The sequence below is a fragment of the Perca flavescens genome, chromosome 11 (assembly GCF_004354835.1).
Source record: "Perca flavescens isolate YP-PL-M2 chromosome 11, PFLA_1.0, whole genome shotgun sequence".
Classification (NCBI taxonomy): Eukaryota; Metazoa; Chordata; class Actinopteri; order Perciformes; family Percidae; genus Perca; species Perca flavescens.
The window spans coordinates 7,802,154-7,829,909 of record NC_041341.1 but is presented as its reverse complement, the minus strand read 5'-3'; the positions used below and the strand labels follow the sequence as shown (position 1 = coordinate 7,829,909).

Genomic DNA, 27,756 nt, shown 5'->3' with positions numbered 1-27,756 from the left:
GGAGGAGAGGAGAGGAGATGAGAGGAAGGAGGAGAGGAACGGAAGACGTAGAGGAGAGTAAGAAGGAGGGGAGAGGAAGGAGAGGAGATGAGAAGAGAGGACGAAGGAGAGGAAGAAAGAAGAGAGGAAGATGGAGGAGATGGAAATAAGAGGAAAGAAAAAACAGGAGGGGAAAGGGAAAGAAATGAGAAATAAAAAGGAAATCAAAAGCAAGGAAAGAAGGAAGAAATGAAAGGAGAGGGAAGGTAAAGAAAGGAGAGGGAAGGAAATGAAGAGAGGGAAAAAAGGAGAGGAGAGGAAGAAGGGAGGAGATGGAAATGAGAGGGAAGGGAAACAAAATGAAATGAGAGGCAAGGAAAGGCAAGAAAGAAATTTTGAGGGAAATTAAGGAAAGGAGAGGAAAGGGAATGAGGAAAGGAGAGGGAGAAGAGAAAAGAAAAGAGAAAAGGAGAGGGAAGTAAAGACAATTTGAGGGAAGGGAATGAGGAGAGGAAGAAAAAGATGAGAGGAAGGAGATGAGAGGAGAGGAAGAAGGAGATGAGAGGAGAGGAAGAAGGAGAGGAGAGGCCCTAGGCGTGCTCCAGGAGCCACTGGAAGAGGGGGATGCGGTGAGGTTCTCTGCCCGCCTGCACTGGCTCCTCTCTGGCCTGGGACGGACTGTGTGCCTGGCCCTCTTCACAGTAGCGCAGCAGCGTGTGCAGCAGCTCCCCCACCCTCCACTTCCTCTCCCGAAGCCTTTGGACCACCGCCGGGAGCTGAAAGGGCACACAAGTTATCATTCACTTCGGTAACATAAAAAGGAGGCCACAAAAGGCTTATCGTTTGTAATTCAGATTTATTAGTTTAGTACTCTGCCAAGAAGGGGATGTGGGTTTCTCATTCATTAGTCTTGTTGAGTCATGTCTCGTAAAGCAGAGATGTGAAATAGTTGTCCAGTTGCCAGAGGAAAGGCGGACCAAATATAATCTTTAACTGGGATAGAGCACACAGTTATTCCTTTTCGAGACGTTTCTGAAATATTTCCTCTGTCCGATTTACATTTTATTTTCAAGAGTTAGTAATTCAGGAATCAGTAATTTGCGGTGTAATATCAATATAGTTGAACAGAAACTTCTAAAAGATCCATAAGGAACAACGGAAGAAGGATATTTGGATTGAGACAAAGCTCAGAAACTACGTTCAAATCAAAGATTACAACATAGAACCACATATAAAATGTAACTAAAGCCCAGTTCACACCAAAGATTCGCAAAACCGTTTTAGAACGTAGCGGGGAAAAGTTGCAGCGGCCTCGACTCAAACCAGCTGATGGTGTCGCTGCGACTCAGCTGTTCAAGTCGCAGAGGCTGGTTTTAGAACGTAAGAGACAGTCACCTGTTTTTACAGTCAATAGAGAAGTCAGCTGGTACAGTGATCCATAATCCATTTTATTTTTATGTCACAAACAGCTGGTCGAAATGGCAGAGTTTTAGACGGAGCCTCAACGACCGCCCGAAAGCACGGTAATGTTATATGGTCGCGCGAGAGAGAGAGAGAGAGAGAGAGAGAGAGAGAGAGAGAGAGAGAGAGAGAGAGAGAGAGAGAGAGAGAGAGAGAGAGAGAGCGCGCCCAGCGTGAGAACAAAGCCGTGAATCTGAGAAATAAAACGTGTTTTCGCCGATTCATCTCTAGAAATGTAACTGTAGCAAGCATCTCATCACGTGGACGCGCCGACAGTGTTGTCGTCATTACTTGGAATTCCTTATGGGGGCGACAGAAACTACGCACCATATCTTTAAAGCGCCCATATTATGCTCATTTTCAGGTTCATAACTGTATTTTAAGGTTGCACCAGAATAGGTTTACATGGTTTAATTTTCAAAAAACACCATATTGTTGTTGTACTGCACAGCTCTCTCTCACTGCTGCAGATCCTCTTTTCACCTGGCCTCTGTTTTAGCTACAGAGTGAGACCTCTTTTCTTCTGTACTATCTTTGATTGCACTTGCACATGCTCAGTAGCTCAGATGTAGAGCATGTCAGCTAGCTAACTCTAGAGACAGTAAAAGAAAGGCTGTTTCTCCAACTTTGGTCAGTTACAAGGCAGGATTAGCTGGGAGACTTCTAAATGAAGGAGCACATGTAAGTAGTTCTTTTGTAGATTATGGTGAACTTGTGTGTGTTGTAGCAGTGCTTTGCTATTGAGAACGACGTAGCAAGCTAGCGTTAGCATGCTAACACTAAGGCTACGAGCAAACGGTTGTGGTTAGCCAGCTCATTTCGGACTGTGACGTCACAGTCCGAGCCGATTTTGAACAGCTCACCAGGAGACTGAAGGCAGGACACATTCAGAAACTGTATCTCACTCAGAACAGCACGGATGGATTTTTTTCAAAGTTTGTATGTGTGTGGAAGCACCAGAGACACAAAAGAACACCACAAATCTCAGAAAAAGTGTTTTTTTCATAATATGGGCACTTTAAAGAAATAGATCAATTCTACAGGATGGTCAAAGAAAGAATATTTGGGAATTTTACAAACTGGGTCACTTTACCGGGTCGCAGTTTAATGTTGATTCCCAACAAGGGGTACTTGTACCACAGGTAGTACTTCTGCAGTTGCCAGGACGTACATAGAAAGACTGCCGGGAGCTCAAGTAGTTTCTTTGGATGAATATTGGGCTTTTTGACCGGGTTTGGTTTCTGCCGTACCTTAGAATTTTTTTCCACCCAACCGAACCCTACGCTTGCACTACGCATGCTATGCTGGTCGATGTAATGACGCCGTCGTTGATTACGGTAAGGTGTTTTTACGTAGGTGGAGCGTTCAATGCAGTAGGCTGTGAGAAAGTGAAAATGGAACTCGTGAGCAGAAAAAGTGTTGTTTGGCAGTACTTTCAGTCAAAAGAAGGCCATTCAAGTCCAGCTACATGTTCAATTTTGCCGATTTGTCCCGTGGTGGCGAGGACCCTAAATAATACACAATACACATGCCGCCGTTAACCAGACAGTGCCTCTCCCGGGCTGTCAGCCATTCTCTCGGCAAATGGAGTCTCCCTACAATGGGAGCGGAGCGACCAAACGGCCAGCTGCTGCTCGTTAGCTAACCTTAGCTTTCTACCCAACATGCCTTCATCATACATTGGTTAGCTTAAATGTATTTAATCATCTGCCGATAGCGATGTGCTTTCCTACGATGTGAAAAGAGCGTTTGAATTCAACATTAAGTTGTTACATTTAACTATTTTAAAGATTATTTTTGGGGGCTTTTCCCTTTATTAGATAATGACAGTGGATAGACAGGAAGGCTAACTGCGGTGGAAACCAGGATACCACGACACAAGATTGCTAACCTTAAAGGAGAATTCCGGCCGATTTTTACCTGAATCTTGATCGCTATATGTCTGCGAGTACTGTCGATAGGAGAAAAAAAAATGACAACAATCGGTGGTAGTAAATTGGAGTTGCTGCAGCTACGTCCAGAGCTCCCAGTTAGCTAAAATGCCAGTTGTCGGGGCATCTTACAAAGAGTGCCTTTGTGTCTCTTAACAGACACAAATGCAATTAAAATGTCTGTGCAACATGAACAGGGCCCTTACGTGACAACAAGACGCGTTTTCAACTCAGACATTGTGAAGAAACCGTTTAAATTCAAAGTTTGTACTGTCACCTAGCCTACCTAGTCTCGATCCTGCCGGTAGCTAGCTCGGCCTGCTAACTACTAGCTGCCGTCCGGTACGAGGGGGATGAGAGGTATAAAGGCACTCTTTATAAGATGCCCCGACAACTAGCATTTTAGCTAACGTAGCTGCAGCAACTCCAGTTTACTAGCACCGATTGTGGTTGTCGACAATCATCGCAGACATATAGCGATCAAAATTCTGGTAAAAATCGGCCAGAATTCTCCTTTAAGGAAAGTGTTGATGTTTAATTACTAGGGATGGGTTCCAAATTCAATGCTTTTTAGGCACAGACCAAATTGCCTCGAAAGTGTTGAGTATCGAAAAATGCCTCGTCATTCAATACCCCAATTTCAATAGCTAAGGAGTAAATCTCATCAGAGTCAGTGAGCCAATAGGCACGCAGTATGCTTCTACCAAGATTTAATAACACTTGTGATTGGCTGTCATTGGCCGTTACAGGGGTTCACGTAGTAGTAGCTGAATAAGAAATAAAAAGATTTGTGCCGTAATGTGTAATTTTGTATTGTTTAGGAACTACCGCTATCAAAAATATATGAACGATACCCAGCCCTATTAATAACGCTCAATGGTGTTTTTTGCCCCCAACTGCTCCTTCCAGGCAGCACTGCGACCGTTGCCTTCAAGGCCCTAAACCCTAACCCTAACCATAACCAGTGCCTCCCAACGGTGCCTTCCAGGCAGCGCTGCCTCGAAGGCACCGTTGGGGGCAAAAAAACACAGATAAACATTAATAACAGATGCCACAGTGATGGTAGCTAATGAACATGTTCAGAAAAGGACCCAGGGGGTATTACCTGCTGGAGCTCTCTGTCAGGACTCAGCTGGATGTGGGGGATGTCAGTCATGGAGGCTGCCACCCACTGCAGCATGCTCCTGAGCTGAGGGTCCAGGGTCACGTGTTGGGGGCCACGGCCCAGCTCCCTGACATCAGAGTTCACTACGACCAGTGCAGACCTGGGAGCCTGCACCTGAGTCCTGTCCACACACAGAGTCCCTGCAGCACAGGCAGATTTGGTTCATTCAAGATGAATCATACCTGCATATTTTAATACTGCAGTGTTTTTTTATGTAGAGACTACTGTACATATTTCTATTCTGCGTTTTTTTTTTTTTTTTTTTTTTTTTTTTTAGACTGGCTCTTTTAATCACTGATCAGACAAACGAGTCTACCGTACATATTAGTGCTTTTTTCCAAGTTTTTAATCACTTTTTTTGTGCTTTTCTCTTGATGGCTAAGGAACTTTTTTGGCTAACTTTTGTTTAGGGCTTTACGTCGACCAAACTGTAAGTGAGAAGACTTTAAAAAAACATGCAGTAATACAGTCAAAGAGGTTTGACTTTTTCAAAATAAAAGCATGTCACTTAACTCTACATGTCTGTCTCTTGATGCAATTAGTATTTTCCCAGTGTGGCCCTTAGTGAAACAGAGTTTTTTAGTATTTTACACAATACTACTGTAGCCAGCTCTAAAAATCAACATAACATGTGCTACTTAAGCCAAGTTTTTGCACAGGGAACAAAGGAGTTTTTACTCATATTGCTCTTGATTCTTAGTGGCCCTTAGGGAAGATGACTTTGACACCCTGCGTTAGTAAGATAAGATAAGATAAGCCTTTATTGTCTCCTATAGGAGAAATTCATCTTGGGCATTCGAGAGAAAAGAAATGGCGACACATCGCGCATAAAGACATAATAAACATACAGTTAACCTAAATAGAAACATAATCATACATTATCTCATCCAATGCTTCAATGAACATCTAATAAACCACACACTATACCCCCACTCCACCTTTCCTCACAATCACAGAGAGAAGAGAACCCACAACACATCCTCCCCCTCGTATTGCACTTCATTTTGATAATTTGTGTCTCTTCTTCTCCAGTATATCCCAAAGACAGACGGATACACTAAGTGTAATGTAACAGCCCTTTGCTCCACCCAGGCCTGTTCTGCCTAGTGCTGGGTTCCCTGCTATGGTCTCACACACACACACACACACACACACACACACACACACACACACACACACACACACACACACACACACAAGGGAGCAGAGTGGTTGAATGAGCATTAGTATGGCTGAATACGGGGGTGGTAAAATCCCCAGCTACGACACACTCAGACAGGCAGACAGACGTAGACAGCCAGCCGGAATCAAGGCCAACTGTTCTGAATCCCAAGGAGTGGAAATACCTCAAATTAGAAAGGGGGGGCGGAAGTATTGTCTTTTAACCATAGCCCACTGCTGTCAAAAAGTGTGGTAAACTGTAGAGCTGCAAAGATGAATCGATTAATTGTCAACTTTCAATCAATCGGCAACTATTTTGATGATCAACTTAATCGGTTTGAGTCATTTGTTGTGAAAATTAAGTATAACATCTCCGCCTCCAGCTTCTTTAATGTGAACATGTGCTAGTTTCTTCTCTCCTCTGTGACATTAAACTGAATAGCTTTTGAGTTGTGGACAAAACAAGACATTTGAGGACGTCATCTTGGGCTTTTGGGACACACTGATCCACGTGTTTCACCATTTTTATAGATTAATCGCTTAATCAAAAGAATAATAAGACAGATTAATCGACAATGAAAAGTCTCGTTCACAATAGCATTTATTGAAATAGAAAACCCAGCCTACTCTGAAGGTGAAATTGCAGGAAGTAAAACATCCTTACCGCTGGATTCCTCGTTCACCTCAGTCTCCTTGTCCTCTGTGTTATCACTGTTGGATGAGAAATGTCACACAGGTTAGTGAGGAGGGAGAGATGGTTGGGGAGACGAGGCTGCATGCAAGGGGATACAAACGACAATAAGCATGCTTAACCTAAAAGCGTAGCAGGATATCAGAAGCCACATGTGTACTGTAATCAAAGCAATGCTGATCAAAAGACGTTGAGGCAGCTACGCCACATATTTCCCGTCAACTGTTTTTCCTATATTCCAGAAAATGTATTTTCTTTTGTCAGTTAAGACACAATGACTGAGAGCCCATCTTTAAAAGTAGATTTTTACATAAAAAAAAAAAAAAAAAAAAAAAACTACTCATCCATTCTGTCAATTGCGCAAATGTTTGCTGTGTGACATGGCAACAGGTAAAACAGTCATTTCTCCACTTTATAAGATTGTTAATGTGTTTGTAACAGTGTTGTTGACACAGCCCACGGCTATAGACACTAAGACTCTCAATATCATAGAAAGGAGGATGCCTAAGAAAGAATGCTTTTCACATGCTGGGCCCTATTTTAATGATTTAACCCTTTCTCATTTCTCTCCTGAAGAAAAGAAGACTCAGGGCCCTATGTTAACGATCTAAGCGCCTGGCGCAGGTGCGTTTAGGGCGTGTCCAAATCCACTTTTGGTAGTGTGACGGCGGGAAAAAAAGGGTCCATGCGCCGGGCGCATGGTTCTGAAGGGTTGCACTCAGTGTCTTCATTAATTCATACGTGTGTTTTGGGCGTAACATGCAATAAACCAATCAGAGTGTCATCTCCAATTACCTTTAAAAGCCAGGCACGTTTGGACCTTGGCACATTGCCATTATGGAGGATTTGCACCGTAATATTTTTTATTGTAAACTTTTGCATGTTTGTGTGCTGCACACAAGCATAGTGTGTGTGCACGAGCCAAGGAGCATTTTACTAACTTGCTGTTAAAATAACAATAAAATGCTGCGCTATTGACTTTAGATCACTTTTCGCTGCCTCAAGATAGCAATACGCCCAGAATGCACCTGAACACACCTCCCTGTAAGACCAGCACGCCCATGGGCGCAAAGATGGGCGCAGGTGCATTTCCTATTTAAACGACGTGGGCGCTGGACGGGAAACTGACAACTGGGTCGGTCTTAGACTAGCAAAGACACTTGCGTCGGGCTATGTGCTTGTTGTTAAAGGAGAGGTGAGCAACGGCCACAAACGGAGACCTTTGGCAAAACCGACGCCAATGTTTCGCCGCCTGATTGGGTCATGGCATCTCTTTTTCTGAGACTAAGCTACTAACGTTATTATGGCAACTACCAGCAACGGGTGGAGTCTACACATTGCCTCCTGTTGACCCCGGCATTCGCATGCCTGGTAAACGAGAATGTTGATGAGATGTGCGGTTTGGGCTTGTTAGTTTAAACAGAGATTAGTGCTTCTACTGGAGCTACAAACACTTGAGACACCTGAGATCATTTTTGGCTCAAAACTCTGCTTAGAAACCAAAACGTAGCGATGTAAATGTAGCCTAAGACAGACAGGGCAGCACCAGCTACAAAGTCACGCATTAAAAACACAATACCAGTGTGACTTTAGTTTTATCTATCATTAATAGCTGGTAATGGCAATGCCTGAGGAGTCCAAACCCACCAGTGTATTTGCTGCAATTGGCAACTAGCAGAAAAAAAACTAAAAAAAAACTTTGGAAGTAACAAAAACCACAAATGTGAATCTGTGAGAAACCTGCCACCTAATGGCAGGCACTGAACTGGCCAACTGCTAATTGCGGTTGATCCTGATTGCTAAATGTTCTCTTGGGTTGAAATGGGTAATACAGTATGTATGAAATCCTCTATTACTGTACTGACGATGTTATTTTGCATCGCAATATCGATATGTATTATGATTAAAACATTTTCTAAAAAAAAAAAATCAGCAGAGATACTGTTTATGGAAAAGTTAACTAGGCACAAATGTCTATTTTTGTCAATTTAAAATCAAGTGAATTAAATACTTGCATCACATTGAACTTTTGTTTTGTTAATATTGTCATTAAGCAATGCTGTAATTGCTTTGCAACACTGCGTCCAGCGGTCTAATAATGGTTGAATAAATACCGTATAAACTTGATGGCAAAATATCTGACGGTTGACAAAGCATTTGGTATTTAGGTCATATTGCCCATTGCCTCCTACTGTGTTACTTTTTGGAGAGGGACACCAAAGACCAGGTACAGAAACAGCATTTGGCCAGTCCTGTTCTGCTTTTCATCAGATTTCATCAGGCCTCACAGAGATGTGGATTTGGGTTTAGGTTACTCTTCAATGTAGAGATTTTTAAATTTGTTTCTGTACGTACAGTTCTATTAACGGTGAAAGGTTGGAACAAAAGGACTGTAAAAGTGGTTTTATAAGTTGTAGCCCTTTTTAGACTGTAGCAATTTTGCCACTCGTTTCAGGCCGGTATCAACATCAACATGCTTAATATACTCCAAGTTATCCATTACAGTGCACATTTTGGGAGTACTGCTCATGCAGTTGCCAGGCAGTGATTGCCTTGTTGGTTCATTCAGATATCAGTCGGTAGCCCTGACATCTAAGAACTAGTTATCAGCTGCCAAACAGAACTGAATTCATTTATTCACTATCTAGATGAATAATAAAACCCAGGAAACGTGAAAGTTGTTTAAAGTATAAGCATTTTGCATTTGAAAGAGTGCTGTTCAGTGGCAGCCTCTCAACCTCAAATGATCCTTGGGGGTTTTCTGCAAGCGCATGTTAATGAACACGTTGATTGAGACCGCTATGAGCCGAAACAAGCAGCTACATGGATGGCAGCAAAAACACATTCAGCAGCCTGAGAAAACAATGGTGTGTTTATAAATGGCTGGTAAAGATTATGTTTTTTTTAAATGAATTGGGGCCCATGACAGCACACCTGCAGGACTAATATCTGAACATATTGGTGGGTTTGAACTGTTAAATATTATTAATGCAAGGAAGGCAAGACTCACAAAATGTAATTACAATACAAATGATTCTTTTAAGCAAGTCAATTACATGAAAGCTATGCAGAACCAGCTAAGTTTGAGCAATAGATCACATGCAAACATCAACAAGCATATGCCATGTCAAACCTATTTTCACTTAAAGCTTTGTCTTGTCATGCAAGGCGCTGGTGGTTCCTAGAATGAGACAAAGTATAACTCAATATACCATTGTACAATCTTGTGCATCGTTTTCATAGGATGAAAACAAGTCCCCTGGTTCCAATTTTGTTCCACTCATAGATCTGTTACACGTAGGCCTGGGTAGCGTTCAAAACATTTCAATACCGGTGCCTATACGGACACCATAGTCTGGCACTGCCATTCTGGGATGGGAGAAAAACATGCTCTGGTTTATTGGCATTTCTTTAAACCAATCACAATCGTCTTGGGCGGTGCTAAGCCCTGTATGGAGCAACAGCGCCTCTGCAAAATAGCCTCGGGAAGGAACTTTTATCAATCCCAGAAATGGAACGTTGTGTATATAGACTACCGGTACCGTGACTTTGATACCGGTTCCCAATTGATACTTTTTTTCGATACAAATTTTATAAAATCCATTTTAACAAAAAGAAATTACAACATTACACAAATCTTTTCATTTCTTTTTCAGCTCCTCTTCTACGTGAGCCCCATCTCTTTGCGTAACGTAGAGTTTTTCTTGCGTGTCTTTACGATGTGTAACGTTAGACAACCAATCACAAGCTTTATTAGATCTTGGTAGAAGCATGCTGCGTGCTGATTGGCTCACTGACGCTACTAAGGAGGTAATTCGGTTGGTGCCTAAATAGTATCTAATTTGATACCCAGCCCTAGTTAGACACTTCCTTCTATACTTTTGGCATCATAGTAAATTCAATGACTCAAACTATAGCTTTGTCCCATTCTTAGTGAACCCCCAGGTCTTACGGGCATTTTTGGAAAGGTCACTGTGTCAACCAGTTCGCTGACCAACCTGTCCGAGGGAGAGAATGACATGCGCTCCTCACACGCCTCCCCCTCCAGGCCCAGACTGCTCCAGCTACTGCTGTTCCCATTGCTGCTGGAGAGAGAAGGCAAACGCAGCGCTATAACACTGACAGGGGGCTACCCACTGAGAAGGACATAATCACAAGAGAGCTTCTGAAATCAAACAAAGTTCAGGATATAATAAGCAGTTTCATCCCATTTGCTAGAATGACCACATATATCATGTAGGGCTGTACCGAATAGTTTAAAGCTTTAAAGATTAATTTGTAATGTTGATAATCAAATTCAAAATTTGAATCCTGTGTAGCTTCTTTTTTTCCCCCCTCTGTCTATTCATTATGTTTAAAGCCGGTATTTCTGCACAGTTGCAGATACAGATTAGGCTACACTAATATTATTATTATACTATTTGTAGAATTAGATTCCAGTGGTGGCTGCTTAGCATTGTTTTTGACTCTTGTGATCCAAACCGTTCCAATTGCTCCAGAGCGCTGTAAAGTCAACAAGTCAAAATTTAAATGCAAAAATATAGTTGTAATGATTTCCAAACTTCACATGTTTTTACCTCACAAAATAATCTGCTTCAATTTCGAACTGTTGGTGTTTAGCCTTTCATGAACAACATTTCACTAAGGTAAAAAAAAAAAAAGAAAACTGCTCTCCCGCTTGCCGCACACAAGTCTATTAACGCCATAAAATTACATTTATAAAACCAAATTGAGACATTTGTTCCAGGATTTGTTCCAAAACCTCAAAAGAAGCTTTGGATGTAAAAACATGACAGTCGGTACAGCCCCATCATGTATCGTACAGCTTCCACAAACACTACTCAGGTAGATGACCATTTCTGGCATGTGGACTAATCCTTTTAATGACAGGTGAGGTTCCAAACAGAGGAGGATTCCTTAAATGATGCAGATCTTTCCACCGCACATCCCACTGAATCATCTGTAATGTTGATCGAACCAATTAGTTGCTAAATGCCTGAAATCTGAGATCATGACATTCTCGTCCTCACATTATCCCGTTAATCCCGTGGGTTACAACAGGACAACCGGCTGGCAACAGAAGCACAACAACACACATTCTCTCTGTAATTAGTCAATGATTAGCCTGCTGGCTGGAACCTGCACTCTCGGTAGTGCCGACGGGAGGAACATTTGGGATATCTAAAAATACCTCCGTTGATCTGCATTACCTCAGCTACAGCTTTCTCCCTGCGGTTCGGGTGAATGACACATGGTGAGAGCGTGTTCAAATTAGTCAATCATCACGCTCAGTGTCTTAATAAGCCTTCAAAGTCGTGGTCTTTTTTCTTTTTTACATTCTGTTATTTCATCTGCCGAGCGGATATGGTTGCAGTGGGCTTTTGAAGCGAGTCCACCAACTACACATGGTGGACTTTGTTCCTGTAGAAACACTGCCTCAAGTGAAGAGAGCACTCAAAGACACACCTTTAGACAATATTATGATACATTAACTTGGCCCTGATGGCAAAATAACTAGATGCCAACACAATGTGTGCTTTCGGTATCTTGGGAAAGAATTTCAAATGTTGTCAGTTTCGCTTCCGTAGAGATATCAACCTTTCCCAGAAATGTCAACAGCCTCATTTCCCAGAGGCTGGAGACTTGTATGAGACCCTGTCACTTAGAGGGCTGATACTCAGGCTCACTCGGTCCAACTCCGACTCTTTATGGGGTATTTTTTATTTTTTTGCATATGTACACACAAATAGGGACAATGTCCATCTAAGAACAGAGGGCCAATTCTGCTCCCTGTGGTGTATTTCACAAACATTCTGAGAAGAACTTGGCTGCAGAGAGAGCTACATCAAATCTTAGAGTTCATGTATAATGCAAGACAAATCAGAGAAAATTGCATTTTGGCGGTGAAGTGTAAATGAGGAAGCCAAACTCTACACTGAACTGAACTTACTGTAGGAAGCCTCCCCCTCTTTAGACTCAACCACAGGAGAGAAAAAAAGTGTTTCTGTATTTCTCTGGGTCAGAGGAAATGAACAGCACAAACTGACACAGCACGACTAAAGTGATAACCCTCATTTTTTAAGTCCCGAGTCTACGCAGAAATGAATTACACTGCCTCCAACTGAAATATTAAACCTGTGTCAGCTAGGGCTGTCCGCGACTAAAGAAATTCTTAGACGACTAACACTCTGATTTTGTCGACCGACCAATCGGCTGACTTAAATCGACAGATCCGTGCGCTTTAAGTGGTCATTAAGACGAGGAAAGCGATATATAACTGCAATCTGTAAAACTGAGTTTTTCCCACAAAGAATCATGCAAAAGCACCACTTAAAATCTTGTGTTTACCAGAGAAGTGTGCATACATTTCTTGGAAATAAATCATTTAGAATGAAAAAGCATAACATTTTTTAAAAAAAATGACTAATCGACTAAAGAAATCTTAGTCAACTAAGACCAAAATTACAGATTAGTCAACAAAGGGGGGGTGGGGGCAGCCCTGTGTCAACATAGTCCCCAGAGAATTAAACTGTGCCAGAGGGTATCTTACAGTATCTTACATATTTTATAGAACCCATAAGCAAATTGTTCACATTTAAATAGAAGACCAAAGTAAGAAACAGAGTGGGCATTCATGTGGCTGAGACAGTAGCATGTGTCGCCTGTTGTTGCCACCCTTTTGGAAAAAGCAACCCAATCTCCTGAGAAGACGACACCAGCAGCTGTCATCATATCAAATGAAATTATCGCTGCATACTCTCTGGGAAGCACTGGGAAGACAAAACTGTACCCAGTTCACAGGAGGGTTTCAATAACTCCTACTCCTCCTACAAAATATGGAAAACACTGCCCGAAAACCTGAGCCACTAAAAGCTCCAGAGGAAAAGACTGGGAGAGCTAATAGCTAGATTTAATCAAGAATCAAATTCCCCCCATCATCTAATATTGTGTATGTTAAAATAAAAAAGCCACAGTCCGAGCAGAATCCATTACAAGCCACCACATGAATAAAAAATGACATGCTTTTAACATTTTGGTATGATGCTGTGCATCTTTGTTATTGCTGCAATAGTAAAACCAGAAGTGTAATACTAAACATATGAGAGCATTTCCTACACCCACACAAAGACATCTATATCTTTAGCAGACATATGGTTTTGGTGTCTGGTAATCTGCAAAGTGTACTCATTATCTATTACTATGGTAACATTCACAGAAGGGGAGATAGCAGCAGTGTGCCCTACAGGTAACTGGATATTTGGTATGCGATGTACGAGAAAGCTAGTGGTTTAGATAAGATTAGATTAGATAGACTTTACTGATCCCAAATTAGGAAATTTCAGTGTTGTTTACGGGGCTTGACATTAACTTTTTTGTTCACCAGCCACTGTGGCTACTGGTTTTCCAATTTCACTAGCCACTATTTTGTGGGGAATTCCTTTTTATTTGAATATAGTAGACTGTGGTGTGCTACAATTAACTTGAAGAACCAGATTTACCATCCCCTTTAAATGCAAATGACCACTGACCACACCCAAATCAAGACTGCATAAAAAGGTATAACACTGCAGTCATAAAACATAAGCTATCATGTGTGTAAAACTATTTTTGTATGAAAACATGCAATGGATTAAGAGACATGACAAAGTAGCATCTTATTGCAAAGGTGAAGCAGGGGTTTAGAAGCGCCCCCGGTGGCGGGAAGCGGAGTGCACAGAGCAAACGCTTTTTAATAAGTCTATTGTCCTGCTGCGCACTCTCTCTACTTCTTTTACAAACTTCTTGTCAAAATGTTTTGACTCCTACAGACGCCAACCGTTGCCTCGGCCAAACCCTCCATGTAGCATGGGGGATATTTTACGTGATTGGCCAGCTTGCTGGTCTGGTGTGCGGATAGGCCACCATGCTTCGGCCGTGGGCTGCACACTGGATCACAGCTGTGTTCCTGTGTCGGGCAGTGGCACTGTGGCACGAACTCCAGCGACTAATATTTTTGGAGGGCGGGCGGGTGCCAATGTCAAAGCCCTGGTTGTATACCTGTCACTGAGGTGGAGGAAGCTGCTGTTGTCGTCTGGGTGCTCATCCTCAAAGCTCAGGTTGGACCAGCTGCCCAGACTGTCATCTCCTACACTCAGCTGCTGGGACACAGAGGACTCAGTGGCTCCCCTGCCGGGGAAGCTAAATGCACAGAGAGATGGAAGGAGACCACAAGGAGAGCGCTTCAATGATGCTAATATTTACAATGGCAATTCTCTTAATGTATTTAAATGGTAAAGTTAAGTAAGTAAATATGAATAGTAGCAGCTTTAAAGCACCATTTTGTAAAAAGGGTTTTGGATTTTTCAAATCAAAAAAAGTAAATTAAACAAAGCTCCTTAAATGCTACAGTATGTATGCATGGCCCTAGCCATAACAGGAAGATATGGACATGACGACACAAAAAAAAAGCAACTACTAAAGTGAATCTTGGTGTGGTTACCTGATGTTACCGGTCTGGCAGATATTGGACAAGGCAGACGTCATGATCTCAGCAGTCAGGCTCTCAGCATAGCTGGTTCCATCATGGCCGATGCCACTGTCTGCATTAAGGCTAGTGTTGCTCAGCTCCCGTTTAGCTGTCTCCATTGCCATGGACACCATCTCCCCTGCAAACACTGCCCTGTGGTCCAGGTCAATGTGGATCTTGGGAATCTCCAGGCTAGAGAGCCGCTCAGCCCTTGCTTGACATTCTGACCCCCTTTTCCTCCTCTGTAATACAGGTTGGTGGTGGTGCCTGCTAGGTTTTGTGCAGTACAGGCACTCCTGGACCTGACAATAACGGCACGCCCTCTCCCCCAGGGCTAGGCCCAGTGATGGCCCCTCAGACAATCGCTGGGTGTGAGAGTGTCTGTTGTGGCCCTGGGTCTTCTGGTGCTCTCGGGATGAATGTCCAACTGAAGCCAGGCTCATCTTTAGAGTGTCATCAACGATTTTCCTGGCATAATGCTCTACGACCTGCATCACCCTAGTCCTGTAGCCTCCATCATACAGGCTTCCTGTACTGTGGTAATGCCTGTTCTTACCCTCCTTGGACAACACTGGGCAGGAGAAGGAGTTCCTGATGAGATTCTCTGCCATGTCTTCAAGTTTGGATTTCTTATAAAGACAGGAGTCGGTGAGAGACTTGGGCAGTCGTGCAGAGGAAAGATGCAGCTTGCGTGTGACATCACAGGTGATGTTGTAAGCTAAAGACTCTGCAAAGTTGACCAGACCCATGTACTCCCTCTGACTCTGCTCTTCAGAGTCCCTGCAACAACACTGAGCATCCTCGCCCGAGGGACCAACTACTGACTCCACTCTGTCCTTGGGCGACGAGGCTTCACTACCAGAAGCTTTCCATTCATCTGGCAACGACTTGGATGAGTGAAGGCGGGTGCTAGAGGATCTCTGCTTGATCTTGCGACTGGCATGAGCCAAGCCCTGTTTTATGGAGCGGTAAGCCAAACGGCTCGCAAACTGGTCCAGGACCAACTCCCTACTGCCTCCTTCCTTTTTCAGCACCCTGATAAGGTAGCCAGCATATTCATCTGTCACACTCTCGCAGCTAGGATACTCCGAGGACAGGCCAGAGCTGGAGCTGGAGACGGTGCTTGAAGTGGAGGTGGGAGACCGAAAGACCGAGGCTATCAGGTCATTAGACCATTGCTCAGCCAGCCTCCCTACCCTCCAGTCTCTGTTCTGATCTGTACTGGGTTGAGAGTGGTGTTGGTGAGACAAATTATCAGAGCTAGATCTGTCAAAGCTTCTTCTTCGGGGAGCTCTGTGATATGGACACTGCTGTGCAGCGTTCACCATCCTCTTCACATCATTGATGACCTCTCCTGCTACCTCCCCGGCATAGACCCACAAGGTGTTTAGGGTCTGCTCTGAGAACTGAGCCACACTGTCTCTCCTTTTCTCGCTGACATTGCTCATCGCTTCCTCCTCCTCTGCAACTCCCAGGGTGTCCATCTCTGTTGCCATGGAGACAATGTGGCAAGCCAACCGCTCAGCATAGTGGAGAGCTTCCTTGTTGGACATTCTGCGAGCGGACATCTGGTTCAGTACATGCCAGCCACCCCCCGTCTCTAAACAGCTGTTAGTGCCACCAACATCTTCTGCCAATTCTTCCTCCTCTTCATCCTCATTGCCATCTGCCTCCTCAGAGAGAGACCTCATCAGTCTAAGCATAAACTCAGCCTTGTCGGCCTCAGGGGTGTTGTCTTTTGGCCCCGGGCCAGGCTCAGGCTGATAGTGAGGAGTGGGTGGGGGGGGGTAGCAGGGGAAAATTCCTTGGCCAGCTTGCTTTTCAGCTTCTTGGAGAACTGTTTTATCTGTTTCTCCTTGGACACCTCACTAGGCTGCTGAGGGGTAGAAGGAGGAGTGCCAGGAGTCCCACCAGATTTTTGGCCAGAGCTTGGAGCAGAGTCATCCCCAGGAACAGATATCCTCCTTTGTCCACCCATCTCGTTCCCCGGCACATCAAGAGTATCCATCGTCACAGGGTGCATTTCAGCCACACCTCTGGTCCTGGGGTCTAACTCACAGCTGGCTCTCCCCTTGCTTTGAGAGCCTATCTGAAAGGAAATGTGACGAATGCTATGGTCAGTTGCTTGCTCAACAGGGACGCCCTTCCTTGCATACCCAGAATCTCTGCAGTCATATCTGAAGCAAGCTCCCTGCTCTGAAGGGGAATCTGGAGCGTCATAAATAACCGCCTCCTGCTTAGAAGAAGAGTCCCTTCTGCTTCCAATGGTTTTTGTAAAGAAATCAGCACAGTCGCCAAAACTCTTTTTCATCTTAGAAGCAGTTATTAGCTCACAAGCCTCAGTTACTATCATATCCATCATGTTGCCCGAGAAGTTTTGGAATGGGGACTTTCCTTGGGAGGGGTCTTCTCCGGGTATGGGGGTCTGAGTTCCATGACTGTACAGGTGGATTTGTGTAGATGTGGTAGTGTCAGAAGAAGATGAAGTTACTCTTTTGGGGCTGGCCTGTGGGGTATCTGACAAGCTAGACTTGCACTGACAGGTCTCCTCAGAATCCTGGAGGTGGGAGAGGGCTTGGCCTGCTTGGGGCACAGGAATACAGCTGGCCATGCCTGAAACAGTGAACAGGGCTTTCTTCACTGTGCAGGTAGCATCCTCTCCTGATGGCCCTGGGGCCGCAGCAGCTAAGCTGGCACTTAAAACCTGCTGGTTGGCAAAGGTACTGCAGGTTTGAGCGCTAGTGTTCTCTGCACTGACGTAACAGATGTTGTCCAGAGACACACTAATAGCCGCTTGGCTGGTGAAGGCAACATCAGCCTGAGAGAGCTCTATGAAGGCCTCTTGGATAACTGACTCAGACAAGTCTGAAGCATAGGAGGAAACTACCTCCTCCTCTTCCTCCTCCCCCCCTTCTTGTCCATGGCCAAAGGACCAATCACTAGGGGTGAGAGGAGTTGAGGGGTGGGAGAACTGACACACTTCCATAATGCCTTCAAACACAAGCTCTTCAGCCAGATCAGCAGCAAAACGTGTCACTGTGCTGTGGAAAATCTGCTTTTTCACAGTCAGAAAATCTTTCAGCGCCCCAGACACAGCCTCTCCGACCAGGAAGCCAGCTAATCCATTGATTGCTCGTTCTTTCAACACATAGGCGTGGCGCATGCCAATCTCATGGAAGGCCATCTGAAACACAGAGGAGGTGAGCCTGGCAGCCAGGTGACACAAGGTGGTGGTACAGGAGGATACACCTTTTTGGAGGTCTCGCAAGGCACTGCCCAAGCTCATTTCCACAAGGTCAGTGGCAAACCTCTGAATGCCATCCTTAAGAGACTGGGACTTCTTCTGCAGCGTGGCCACCGTTACGGTCTCTTGGATTTCCGAGAGCTTCATCAGGTAGCCCGAAGGGTTCTTGAATTCCTTGTGGCAGACGCAGCTAAGATTCTTGTTGTCACTGATGTCAACGGCAGACTGGTAGCCACACACAGATCCCAGAATTTCTTTGGACAGACTGCTGGCAAAGTCCGAGTAGGTTTTATAAAGAGAGCAGAGATCCTGGGGTTTACGTAGCTCTGAGCTGTCCTGTCCATCCTCATCTGCCTTCCAGAAGTACTCCATTGGTCCGCTAGAGTCCACCAGGGGGCTGAACGCCGAAGAGCTGACAGGACTGAAGAGTGGGCCACCATTCTCCTCAGAGGGGGTCTGCACTGGGCGAGGGGAGTCAGGCACCTCAGAGTGAAGTGAGTAAGGAGAGCCTGGTTTCAGAGGAGTGGGTTTTTTCACATTGGCTGGGAGAGTGCGCTGGTCAAAGCGGTGAGGATTCATACTCTTAGTTGAGCAGCCCCTAGAAACATATTTGGATGCCGACCCACTGGTCTGGTTCTGTGTGGTTGGGGCACTGATGGCGTCCAGAGGCAGTGAGAGAGCGCAGTTCTCTGAGATCAGCTCCTCCAGGTCATCAAACTGGTCAAAGCTGTCAAAGAATTCACTGACTTCAGAGTCTGAGTCTTCAACTCGCTCTCTGGGGCCCCCTGGCACCTGGGGGATGTCTAGCTTGGCCAGCAGGCTCTTCTGGTAGCCCACCTCATCCAGAAAAATGATTGGGCTGGGGCTGGAGCAGTCTGACTCTTCTGATTCACTGACATGAATCAAAGGTGAGGGGAGACGAGCTCCGGGACTGCAGTATGTCCATTGGGATTCCACGCCCGATGACCTCTGCACTGTGACAGATGCATCTGGACCAGGCCTATGTTTGGCTGAATTCTTTTTTGAAGATGAGCTAATAATAATGCGGGAGCCTGATAATTCCTTCTTTCCCTTGTGTGCTGGGACTGTCTGGGAGGCCACATCTCGCTTTTTAAAATGGCGATAGGAGGCTGCAGATGTGGAGATGGACATTAAGGGGAGAGGGGAAGAAACTTGTTAAATACTGATCAAGAGGAGATAAAAGATAAACATGACAAAAAGTTATCCACAAAAGAAAGCTAACTGAAAACAAACGCTGATCATTTATTGTGCCTTGATTATATGAAAAGGTAGAGGAGAAAGTGCATCCCAACTAGAAAGTAACTTATGAGTGCCATCTAGCAGTGAACCAACACAAATTAAATTGTTGCTACTTTTTTAAGAATGCATAGATTATGATGGTAAAAAAAAAAAAAAAAAAAAAACAGAGGGTTTTAAATTCAGGTCTCCATATTGGATTTTGCAGAAGTATTTAAATTCAGTTTATGGGGTCACAAGATGTTCTACATAAGAGACCAGAAGCTACTAAATGCCACTGAGCATTAGATGTTAAACCTACAGGGATTGTCTCCTGTGTCGTCCTCCTCCAGATGCTCCAGGGCTGTGACAAAGTCATCCTCGATTGAGGAGACTGACTGGTTGGTGTCATCTTCCTCTGGCTGGCTGGGCTCAGCTGTGCCCCTCTGATGAGCCTGGAGCTCCAAAGCATAGCGTACACCTGCCATGTAGCACCCCAGCAAGCCCACCAAAGATGCAACACTGGCCTGAGGGTAGACACTAGTGCTGGGATTATGCCTTAGCACACACACAGCCTTTAACCAGCACTAAAGGCAGAGGAAAACAGAACAGAAAGAGACAAAGAGGGGAAGAGGAAAGGAAGAGAAGGGAAAGAGAAATAATAAATGTTAAACATGGCGATGTATTCAGCTCATTTAGAGAAAAATAACAGCCTTTGTAACCAACAGGCAGACAGTCTATAAACTGTCAAACCGATCGTGTCCCGCAATCAGCTGAACAGCTGATATTGTGAAAGATCTTGGCTTTTGCAAATTCACATGGGAATTTTCATATCCTAATCTCACAGCAGGAAGTTGAGTAGTGTATTGTTATGTCTGTACTCTGATTGCGAGTTGATCTGTTGCATGTGCAGAATCACTCCGTACAAGTCGACTCAATGTCTGAAACGGACGGTGAAACCACAGAGTGAGCTGCAGGGCCTGTGTGTACCCAAACACGGCACACGTGACCAGGAAGGACAAGGCTAGAAAATGTGGGCTGGAAAAAAACAAATCTTTGTCTGCCTATCCCACCTGCACTTCTTCAAGAGTGAGAAAAATACTTGGTATGTGTGTTTACCTGCAGTCACAGACAAGGCCAAATATGAGGAAACCATTCAGTCAACAAATGAAAGAATTTTAGGAACACACAACAAAAATGCCACACCTTAAAAGTGATTCAGTTTTACTGATGAACATTAAAAGTTAAATTAAAATATAATAAACATCTGCCAAGAGGGTCAGATATCTTTCATTTGACTACTCAAATGTGCATGTTTTTAGTGTAAATAAACTTATTTCTTCTGGTTTCATTAGCACTTGTTGAGTTACCCTAGCTTTAGGGTAAGGCTACATTGTCAAGGAAAATTATTAACACAGGAGCTAATTCTATGGAAATAGAAGAAATAATCTTGATCCACTGGTACTTTTTTTATTATACATTTTGTTAGGATAGATTTAGCTTCTTGCACCAAAAACTACAGTACAGTCGCTCGTTCTTACTTATTATTCTCTCTCCTCACTTCCCTTCCTTCTGCTCACTCCTGCTTTGCTCAACACGCTGACTGAGCACATACCTTCAATATGAAAGATCTGTCACCTACCTGAGGCCCAGTGTCCTTGTGCTCTGCCAGCCTGCGGGAGTCTTTGAGCAGCAGCACCTCATCATTCTTGAGGCTGTGAACGTGGAGGGACCTCAGAAGCTCACACAGCCCTCCTGGCATAGACGACAGAGCCTGAGGAGGAGGAGGAGGAGGAGGAGGAGGAGGAGGAGAAGGAGAAGGAGAAGAAGAAGATTAGCTTGCTCAATGGTTAATTGCAGGACCTACAGAGAAGACATTTTGTTTCCATCACATTAATTCACGTTTGTAATTAGGAAAACATACCTGTTGGGTGACATCTTCCCCTTCACACTGACCAGGCAGACACACAAAATGAATCTGAAAAAGCACAGCTGATGGTCAGTAAGTCACCAATGCGTCTCATGTTTGAATATGGCTGAGCTCTGCATATGTTTGCACTGCTTTCTGTGTGACAAACCTCCGTCAGTCTTGTGGTGTCTCTGGGTGGCAGCTCCAGGCCAACGCTGCATAGCTCCTTTTTATTCCTAAAGAGGTTCTTCACACACTGCTGCCCACTGTCACGCACAGTCTGCAACATGTGCATTGTTTTTTAGACCAACAGAAAGAATGAGAAACCAATGTGTATGTATTTATCCAATCACTGTAGCATGCACGAAAGATAAATGAAGAGCAGTATTGTGTGCATCTACTTTTATGTATCCGCCTGCTTTTAAACATGACTAATATAGATTCTAGCTAATCCGATTGAAATTTAAAAACACTTTAAGATCGCGTTGGCCTATCCACTCGAGTGGAAACACATCTCACCACATTAGAAACTCCACTAAACATCTAGCTACAGACCATAATCACACAAAACAAAGAGTTAAAGTACAGTAGTACGGCATTATCACACACAACTAAGACACAATCTCTTGCATATTAACAGAACGTCAGCATTACAAGTTTAGGGAAAATGCAGCAGTCAGTGTTGATGTGAGCAATCTAAATCTGATTTCAACGTGTCCTGCAGAAATGCTTTTAAGTATCATGTGCAAATAAATAAAAGCCCCATGTCAGATGGTATTGCTGCCAAAAATAAACACTGGAGAGTGGCCGCTTGAAATCTCACTACAGATAGTTGCAGAATGAAAATGCAATGATCCGGAAGACAGACCTCTTTCCGAACTGAGGCCCTGGATCTTAGGGGGACTCCTCTAATACGTGCACAGGCATCCATAGCAACAGAGAGCTGCACGGGGCTGGCTGACTGGCCGCTCACCTGTAAGCAGAAAGGTGCCAGTGGGGTGAAGGAAAATAGAAAATGACAGAGTTAGTGACATGGCAAAGAAGTTTAGAGAATAACGTCAAACTGCTAAACTAAAGAGAGAACATAAAAGGTGATTTATATCATCACTTTTAGCCCCACAGCTGAGCTTTGTGTCTGAGGTTCTCTCTCTAGTAGGCCTGGGTACCCAATTCAATACTTTTTAGGCATTCAATACCCAATTTCAATACCTAAGGAGTAAATCCCATCAGTGTCAGTGAGCCAATAAGCATGCAGCATGCTTCTACCAAGATCTAATAATGTAGAGACACGCCGGAAAAACTCTACGTTACACAGAGACGGGACTCACGTAGTAGGAGCTGAACCATAAATAAAAAGATTTGTGCCATAATGTGTAATGTTGAAAACTCTTTTTGTTTTATAAAATTGGTATCGAAAATAAGTATCGTTTAGGAACCGGGATTGAGGTCACGGTATTGGTATCAGTATCAGTCAGTCAGTCTGACGTTTATTTCATCTGTAAAGAAGAACATAACATGGATTGTTACATCCCCTATTAGTTTTGCTCTGCCAGACCCTCCTCCACAGTGTTTTGGAGGAAGGTCTGGCTAGTCCACACAGCATTCTGGGATGGGGGGGGGGAAAAGGTGCTCTGTTTTATTGGCATTTCTTATAACCAATCCCAATCCTCATGGGCGGTGCTAAACGCTGGACGGAGCAACAGTGCCTCTGCTAAATAGCCTCTTGAAGGAACTTGTTTTGGTGGAACATGTGTACGTTCAAACGTAGTTTTAGTCGTGCGAGAGAAAACTCAGATTGGACAGATAGTCTAGCTAGCTGTCTGGATTCACCCTGCAGAGATCTGAGGAGCAGTTAACCATAGTCCTCACAAATCCACCGGAGGTTAGAACACCAACACACAGAAAGAGGAAGGAAACGGACATCAGCGAAAAGACATGCATCCGGCGGTATTTCCTGCGGCACCGGAGCAATCCCAGAAGTGGAACGTCGTGGGTCTAGAATACATCCCTAGTGGTTTGCAACAAAGAGCTATGTCACTGCACCTGTGCCATTCACTAATTCCCTGAGCCAATGGAGTCAAGCCTGTGAAACGGATTACAAAACATTTCACCACAAGAGGCAATACTAAAAAGTAAGCAGGAGGTTAACTCCTGCTGCTTTTTTTGGGATTGTACAGCCAAACTTCTAGACCACAATTCCTTCAAAGCCCGTGTGAAAATAACATGAATCGAGTTTCTTATAAAGTAGGCCTAGACTTGTCCTGCTGGTGAGGATAAGCTATAGTAGGCCTTTGCTTCTTTTGATATAACAGCCAGGCCTGCATCAAAGATCAAACAGCAAGGCAAGAGAGAAAAGGGGAAACACACTCGGTAAGCAGCATTGAGAGAGCGGGTGAGGGGGTGGGGGGTGGGGGGCGGAGGAGGCAAAATATTTACAGTGTACAAGAACGAAAAGTTTCCCAAGAAATCCAAGCCTCTCCTTTGAGGTATGGTCCAAAGCAGCTAGAGGAGTCTAGACACAGGCAGGCGGTCCTATTGATCAGCCCGTCCTGCATCCTGAGAACCAGAGGGGTAGAACACATGCCGCTGGCTTCCTCTGGCCATCCAGGACCTCCTAGCTTCTCACGGGCACTTTGGTGGGCTGTACAAAAAAAAAAACAAAAAAAAACAACAACACAGCCAGCCACTGCTGCCTAACCTCAACTATGCAGTACATCCCAAATCCACTCACAAGGAAAGCAGGCACAATGACGTCCATTATAGCTGGGACTATCTCGAACTGAGATGAACAACATGAAGTAACTGTCAAATCAGCTTTTTTTTTTTTCCCTCTTTTAACCTGGGATGTTTTAATGTTCATTTCACAGCTTTAGTATTCAGTGATGCACTATATGAGAATCAACTAAATAGGCCTACGTCATCGCCTTTCATGCAACCAACGTGGTCACATAATGCCACATGTATTCGGTGTTAGTCATGTCGTGGAAAAACGGCAATTAAGTGTAACTAAGTTAAGGCTTGAACAAATTCTCAAGGGCTGATTCATGAAGCTAATTATCGTCGTTTGCAGAGAGAATGTAATGAAACTAAGCGAGGATTCTGAGGGTGTTTGTGATCATCTTAGAAGGGAGACAGCAAAACAACCTGTCAAGGGCAGAAACTGTGTAGTCTAAAATCTTGTTTGGAGCTGATGTGGGCAAATTTTGAGCATGAGTGTGGGTGGCCTTAGGATAGATAAACAGAACCGAGAGAGAGAGAGAGAGAGAGAGAGAGAGAGAGAGAGAGAGAGAGAGAGAGAGAGAGAGAGAGACTGCCACCAGGACATCGAAACAGTATAACATTAGTTTTGTGTATATGTCCCAAATATAAAAGACTTAAGAACCAAATATTTCCAAAAAAATGCATACCTGGCTTCACTGCCTACACTGAGGACAAAAAGCTTCCTTATTTATTAGGGGAAGATAAAAGTAAGGCATGGCCAGCCACTAAATGTGTATTCTGCTGCCAGAATATAAGGCAAAATAAGTAGAGAATTGTATGTATGTATGTATGTATGTATGTATGTATGTATATATATATATATATATATATATATATATATATATATATATATATATATATATACACAAAAAAATAAAATCTTTTTATTGTGTGAGTTTGTTTTTTTTGTTTTTTACAACCACAAATGTAAATATATTTCATTGGGATTTTATGTGATAGACCAACACAAAGCACAAAATTGTGAAGTGGAAAGAAAATGATACATGGTTTTCAAATGTTTTTACAAATAAAAAACTGAAAAGTGTGGCGCACAAAAGTATTTAGCCCCCTTTACTCTGAGAACCCTAAATAAAATCCAGTGCAACCAATTGCCTTCAGAAGTCCCCTATCCAGTAAATAGAGTCCACCTGTGTGTAATCTAATCTCAGTATGAATACAGCTGTTCTGTGAAGGCCTCAGAGGTTTGATAGAGTGAACAATCAGCATCATGAAGCCCAAGGAACATACCAGACAGGTCAGGGATAAAGTTATGGAGAAGTTTAAAGCAGGATTAGGTAATAAAAAAAAATACATCCTGCACTGTTCAAACCCTCATCCAAAAATGGAAAGAGTATGGCACAACTGCAAACCTACCGAGACATGGCATTTATGGAAGAGTGGCAAGAAGAAAGCCACTGTTGAAACAAAGCCATAAGAAGTACCGTTTGCAGTTGGCCACGTGGGAGACACAGCAAACGTGGAGGAAAGTGCTCCGATCCAAATCGAAAGTTTTTGGCCTAAATGCAAAACGCTATGTTGGCGGAAAATGAACACTGAACGCACCATCCCCACCGTGAAAGGTGGCGGTGGCAGCATCATGCTGTAGGCGATGCTTTTCTTCAGCAGGGACACAGAAGCTGGTCAGAGTTGATGGGAAAATGGATGGAGCCAAATACAGGAGAGTCTTGGAAGAAAACCGGTTATAGCCAGGACACACCAGCCAGACCGTCGACATGATCAGTCTCCCCATGTTGGTCCAAAAAGTGCCACAGAACACACCGAAGAGACAAGACGTAATATGTCTCCATAACAGCAGGTGGCGCTAAAATGTATTGTTGCCCAAGAAATGAAAACTGACAGCTGATTGGACGAACGTGTCACATGGGTTTCTTTTCTCCGGAAATTCAAAGCCAGACTGTCATGGCGGCTTGTTCAGAATACGATCTCCTATTGTACCAAAATAGTTCACTGAAACATGTTTCTGAAAACATTTTAAGAGAGAAATAGGCCGTGCAGTTGCTGAATCTGTCTTCATTTCAGCTCAACAAAGGTCAGTTTAAAAGATTTTCGTCAGATTTTGAGAGAGTCTAGTCACGCTCACTGTACTCGCCATTTCCGGGTGAGTCCCGAGTGCCCTGCTGCCGACTGAACGTGTCAGGTCGGCCAAAATGAATGCCGAGAGCCCCTCAGACGGACGACAGCACGGGACACACCGAACAGATTCAAGTCACCGACCTCGCCAGACTGCGTCCCGGCCTTTAGAATCTGCAAAAGACTTGAGACTGGGGCAGAGGTTCACCTCCCAGCAGGACAACGCCCCTAAACATACAGCCAGAGCTACAATGGAATGGTTTAGGTTTAGATCAAAGCATATTCATGTGTTAGAATGGCCCAGTCAAAGTCCAGACATAAATCCAATTGAGAATCTCTGGCAAGACTCGAAAAATTGCTGTTCACAGACGCTTTCCATCCAACCTGACTGAGCTCGAGCTATTTCTACTCAGGGTGGCTGAATACTTTTGCACGCCACACTTTTCAGTTTTTTGTAAGTGTCACCTCTGTGATGGTCATTCTCTCGCTGACCACTGCTGAAAACAACCTTCCAATATCAGAATCTGAATGAGATTGAATGCCAAAATGTTCACTAACTTACATGGAATGTGCCTTGTTGCGTTTGGTGCATAACGTTACAACAAGCACAAGGGAATAAACTAACAATAGTACTACAGCAGCGTAGAAAAGAAACCTAGAATAGAAATATTGAAATAAAAAAAAATATGTAAAAGACACATAACAAAATATGTACAATGTAACTGTTTTAGAAAAGAAAAGAAAATAATCTTCACTCAAAGAAACATGAGCCATGTTCTCTGGCTAGGCCTATGAGAAATTATGTATTCACTAAACACTGTGGGCCACACAGATTTGTTCGATTGTTTTGTAACGCCATTGCAACATGACACAACACAACATGACTTGGCAGACTGAATGTTGTATTCTACACCACTACGTATGTAGGTAGTAGGCCTATTTACGTTGCCAAACGCTTAATAAAAAGGCAACTCAACCGGGCGCTGGACGTTTGGAAGAATGGCTAGCTAATGTTCCAGCAGCTTGTGGGGCTGGTACCCTTCGCGACAGGCCACAGAGGAGCCACACGCTGTGGATGCTGATGTTGATTCACGACCGCTCAGGCTCCATGCTACCACAAACAGACAAACGGCTAGCTACCTCGCTAGCCACCTTATGTAGACATACCAGTTCATAACGAACCGTCGTGAAACACGTAACGACTTTAAAACCCACAGCTCGGGTAACCACCTCTGCTAGTTGACAGGCTGTCAATCACTGGGGGGCTAGCAGCGGAACCAGGCCGCGGTCTGTGATGTCACCGTTATTGTCGTTAGCTAACACCTAGCCACCCAGCTAACAATAACGTTACGGTAGATTCTGAAAGCTAACCAACAGCAATATGCGGTGATTTGCTGCATATTCCAAACATTATTAGGTGGTTTTAGCTCACCGCTCAGCGTCGGACTCCAGCGGAGTTGACGGTGGCCGCTGTGTTTGATGCGCGATGCGTAAACGATTCGTCCGTTTTGAACGATTCGCCATGTGTGTCCCCACTACTGTTCTTCTGCTTCACAGTGATCACAAAAGCAGTTGGATGCTTCCTTTATTACTGGCTTTTAAGGTATGTTCCCCTACGTGTT

General features: G+C 44.0%; 1 protein-coding gene across 1 annotated transcript; it reads right to left on the bottom strand.

The window, feature by feature from the left end:
- Positions 1 to 494: 494 nt before the first annotated feature.
- akap11 (A kinase (PRKA) anchor protein 11) lies at positions 495 to 27,682 on the bottom strand. The gene is given in 13 exon segments (XM_028590815.1): positions 495 to 755; positions 4,477 to 4,676; positions 6,362 to 6,408; positions 10,387 to 10,470; positions 14,426 to 14,566; positions 14,868 to 16,678; positions 16,681 to 19,268; positions 19,697 to 19,961; positions 21,017 to 21,148; positions 21,299 to 21,352; positions 21,453 to 21,563; positions 22,152 to 22,256; positions 27,567 to 27,682. Coding segments are annotated over 12 exon segments (5,682 nt in total). The 5' UTR covers positions 22,215 to 22,256; positions 27,567 to 27,682; the 3' UTR covers positions 495 to 569.
- Positions 27,683 to 27,756: the final 74 nt, after the last annotated feature.